This window comes from Amphimedon queenslandica, unplaced genomic scaffold, assembly GCF_000090795.2.
Source record: "Amphimedon queenslandica unplaced genomic scaffold, v1.1 AMPQUscaffold_13079, whole genome shotgun sequence".
NCBI classification, from domain to species: Eukaryota; Metazoa; Porifera; class Demospongiae; order Haplosclerida; family Niphatidae; genus Amphimedon; species Amphimedon queenslandica.
Window position 1 is genome coordinate 72,842 of NW_003546685.1, and position 4,444 is coordinate 77,285.

At 31.7% G+C, this 4,444-nt stretch overlaps 1 protein-coding gene across 1 annotated transcript in view; it reads right to left on the reverse strand.

Annotated features, from left to right (window-relative positions):
• LOC109585347 (Fanconi anemia group A protein homolog) overlaps nt 1-4,435 on the reverse strand; it is a 5,438-nt gene extending 1,003 nt beyond the window's left edge. Inside the window, exons 1-23 of the mRNA XM_020001376.1 lie at nt 4,357-4,435; nt 4,197-4,262; nt 4,066-4,141; nt 3,881-4,014; nt 3,545-3,655; nt 3,368-3,463; nt 2,835-2,894; nt 2,615-2,767; nt 2,446-2,495; nt 2,220-2,302; nt 2,075-2,161; nt 1,858-2,009; nt 1,709-1,800; nt 1,568-1,664; nt 1,185-1,319; nt 1,011-1,087; nt 904-950; nt 791-849; nt 678-747; nt 552-625; nt 427-500; nt 195-363; nt 49-126 (exon numbers count right to left, since the gene is read on the reverse strand). Of these exons, the coding sequence (XP_019856935.1) occupies nt 49-126; nt 195-363; nt 427-500; nt 552-625; nt 678-747; nt 791-849; nt 904-950; nt 1,011-1,087; nt 1,185-1,319; nt 1,568-1,664; nt 1,709-1,800; nt 1,858-2,009; nt 2,075-2,161; nt 2,220-2,302; nt 2,446-2,495; nt 2,615-2,767; nt 2,835-2,894; nt 3,368-3,463; nt 3,545-3,655; nt 3,881-4,014; nt 4,066-4,141; nt 4,197-4,262; nt 4,357-4,425 (2,109 nt within the window). The 5' untranslated portion in view covers nt 4,426-4,435. The remainder of the gene's footprint in view (nt 1-48; nt 127-194; nt 364-426; nt 501-551; nt 626-677; nt 748-790; nt 850-903; nt 951-1,010; nt 1,088-1,184; nt 1,320-1,567; nt 1,665-1,708; nt 1,801-1,857; nt 2,010-2,074; nt 2,162-2,219; nt 2,303-2,445; nt 2,496-2,614; nt 2,768-2,834; nt 2,895-3,367; nt 3,464-3,544; nt 3,656-3,880; nt 4,015-4,065; nt 4,142-4,196; nt 4,263-4,356) is intronic.
• Between the last annotated feature and the right edge of the window lie 9 nt (nt 4,436-4,444).

Sequence of the window (4,444 nt, forward strand, 5' to 3'; positions counted from 1 at the left end):
TCATAATTCTAAAAATAGTAACGCAAGATGATATGACATCACACTTACCTCAAGTACAACGGCAAATGAATTCATTAAAAGTGGGAGGGGCCTCTCAAAAGTAGGTGTGGCCAAGCCAACCAACTCCTATACATTAAATATACAGAAATAAAAATGGCATAAAATTAAACGTTTAATTGTCTTCTTCGTCTTACATTAATAAGTTGTATTGATTCAAACTGATTATTATTAATGGCTGCTCTGATTGACTCTAAAAGATGACTGGAGCAATATCTCATTTGCAACGATAGGACACTACACAAAACCAGCTCAACCTGTTTGACCACCGGTACACTTGATAACGCCACTCTTCTAAACTTCCTCCTGTGACACATAAAAGAGAAAAAAGAGAAAGAAGATAAGGGAGAGAGAGAAGTGGTATTCTACCTTGCTAATGGTGTTAGAAAGTCACTGCTAATGTCAAAGGACAGCTCCCATGGTAACCACACATTCGGATCAAACTAAGTGACAATAAATAAACAAACAAACAAACAAATAAATAAATAATGTACTTTTGTTGCCTCCATTATCTGTGACATTACTGGTACTTCACATAAGCTGTCAATCATCTTTATTACATCAGATACTAATACAACAAAGGTTATGTTTGCAAAGAAACTGGTTTTGTTTTGTCTCACTCTCTTCGTTAAATTTTGGAGGGACATCAATCAAACTGGCAGCTGCTAACCTCTTACTAATATAATTAAACTAATAATAAAATAAAATAATAATAATTATGATAAAGACTTACTTTATTAACTATATTAATCACATTGCTATCATTATCAACAACTGCTTTCAAAATATCATCTATAATAAAACAAGCAATCATTTTATACCAATTCACATATATTGTATATGTACCTGCTCCTCCTGATGTCAGTAAATTATGAAAGAAATGACAATAAAACCTGATGGAGTAAGAGAGAGAGAGGGGGGGAGTATAAAGAATTAGATGATTATCCAAATACTTGGCAGTTTTCAACATTCCTTCAGTATTAACATGAACTAGTGAACTCATGAAAAATAAACAATAATCAGTAGAATCCTAAAAAAGCAAAACAACATATATCAAGAGTGTCCACTCTTTCATATATGTACATGTACATGTGTTAATGGCCGTCTCTACTTCCTTCCCTCATTACTTGAATTGCTAATGACTCAAGGGCACAACATGGCTGCCATCTTATCACAATGTCTTGATAAATGACAGCCTCTTTGTATAAAGACACACACAAAACTGACAATGAATAATAATGAGAATCAGTCAATTCCAGATACTAAAGAGAAGAAGTTGCTGGAATTACAATATAGCAGGAAATTTGGAGGGAGTTAAATTTGGCATTTAGATAGTCATTTGCCAAATAAAATCTGCCATTTTGAACCATTATACGCATGCTCAATGGTACATGGCCACAAATTTGCTAAATTAAAATTTGTCAATCACCCAAATATAGCAATTTGCCAAATTTTAATCCCTCCAATATTTCCTGCTATATGGTATTACTAATATCATAATTGCCATTACTTTATCATGTAACAGTTCATAAACCATCATTACTAGTGGCCAGTGTAGCTCAGTGTGGCTTGATAACATCTTCACAAATAAATCAACCAGCACAAACCTAATGTCACATGATGATCGCATGATCAGTCGGTCACTACTCACTGTTTATCAGTAATGTCAGCCTCACTTTCATGGAGTGGTAATGATATTTTAATAATAATTTCAGTAATGTACTTCAATAGTAACTCAACCACCTGAAAAAAATTCAATAGCCACCTAAATTTCCACTCCCATACTCCCATACTTCATACCTGTATTTCCCATTCCTTCAGTCCTGGACTGCATATGTCTCCATTGTGTTTTTTCGATGATTTATCATTATTATTAATGATTGATTTCTTAATGTCACTGACTACTTGATTAATCGCAGTGGACACTTGAGACAAAATTGGACCTAATTGATCTAGAAAAATATACAATAATTATAATAATCCATTATCCATAGCTCCTCTTCTCTCTACCTCTCACCTTCATTGTCCTCATAGTGTCTCTTCAGTCTCTCCAGCTTCTCTTCTAATGGAGAATACATCAGCAACATCTTACTGGAACTAGAACCTGATAGAATAATAATTAACAAAAAATAAATAATAATAATTTATACATGTGCAAGTACCTTCGCCATTACTAGTTGAGTTGTTTAACTTTTTACATTCTCTTTCGTATTTAGCAAACATAGACTGGTGGCTTTTATCTCTTCTAAAAACACAACAACAAACAACAAAATAACATTAACATGTACATATATATACACTTATTAATTATACACTATTAGTTGTACATGTACATGTACACTATTATAATTGCACACTTATTACATGTACATGTATGTTCTTTAGTACTTCTTAAGTGCTTCAATGAGTCTTTCCCTTGTATCAGGAGGTGAAGGAATCTGTCCAAAAAATTAACAGTAATACATGTATATCAACATAACAATTAACAACAATACATCAATAATAATATATAATAATTATAGCAACATTAACAGTAAAATCTCTCTTTCTTTCTCACTTGTCTAGGAGCTAATAATAATCTCAGTATCCTTCCAGTATAGTAAGGCTGATTGAACATTTGATACTCCAACAGTTTATTAGGAATAGTCTGACAATTGTTAGCCTCAAATGAAGACAGTATGTCATTTAATTCAACTTCAGCCATTGAGAACTAAAGGGAGAGAGAAAGAGGCAGAGAATGGAGTTTAAAAGAGATTACATGTAAAGTGTATAGTTACCTCGTGATTGATTTCAACATTATCTTCAGTGCTATTAGTATCAATGTAATCATAATCAACCTACAAGCATTCAATAACTGCTAAATTTATTTTTAAAAATCCAAGTTTCTCTAACTTTGTACAAACATGTAATATAAATGTACATGTACATGTTCAATTTTGGTGAAATTTGGGTAACGTCCCTGTACTATAGTACAGGGACTTTGATCCGATTTTGGAGCAACTTTAAAAATTCATAAAAAATCCAAATTTGATAGAAATCAGCTCAAACTTTCTACACAGCATAAGTACATGTATATGTATCAGATAAAGTTATAAAAACCCAGAAATCTCTCCTTCACAATTTTGGTGAAATTTGGCCAACATCCCTGTACTATAGTACAGGGACTTTGACCAGATTTCGGAGCATCTTTAAAAATTCATTAAAAATCCAAACTTTATTGCAATCAGCTCAAACTTTCTACTGAGCATAAAAAAGCAGACATAGCATGTACATAGACAGTAGAACAATTATTCTTTGCTACTGTAAGTACTTGTAAATAGTCCAATCTTGATTTAGCCTTTACAATATAACCAGTTACTAACTGACTACACTTTGCTAGTTTTCTTGGAGGAAAAGTAATATGAGCCTAAATAGAATTATTATTATTATTATTATTATTATTATTATTGTTGTTGTTGTTGTTGTTGTTTTTGTTGTTCTTTCTTACTTGTAAACAATATGGCGGATCCTCATTGATTAAATTAGTCAAACACTTCATTAGAAACGTCAAAGTTCTTTTAGAATCCATCAAAGAATGTTGAGAAGAACCAAAAACTGACTATACACAATAATAATAATAATAATAACAACAACAATAATTATGCATTTCGTAGTGTTGTGCAGTTTAAGAATATTAATAATAATGAATGCCCTATAGTTTCAAATTTTCGTCGGTCAAAATTTTCGTCAAATTTGACAAAAATTGCGAGCTATACGGTAATAATAATCTAATCCATCTTTCTCTCATTTTTTGACCACTTTTTTCTCATTCCTTTCCCTTTACCTTAAACCAGTTACCATATGATGGGAAGACATGCCCTCCCTCCATCCCTCCTTGTCTTGACAATAATAAACTAATTATCAAATACTCTTCATTTTCTTGACTCAGTGATATTAATAATAAATCAGTAATACACTCTAAAAATAAACAAACAAATAAATAATAAATAAATAAATAATATTAAATACTTTTAAATCCTGTTACATGGTCAATGTGAGTATGTACACAACAACTAACGAACTGCAATAATCCAAACCAATTAACCTATTAATTAATAATAATTAATAAATAATTGATTAATTAATTATTAATTACTAACGTTTGATGATTGAGATATTTTAATGATATTCTTCCAACACAACAAATGACCCATTAACATGGCAACCTGGAGAAAGAGAGGGAGAGAGAAAGAGAGAGAGAGAGGGGGGGAGATGGAGGGGAAGGGAGAGAGAGGATTAATAAAGTGATAAATTGTTTACTTTGCTCAGTAATTTTGACTTTCCTTCTTCAATACATGACAAAGTCACCTCATTCTGTCTAGTCAGCATTTCTCTCACTACAAAAAAA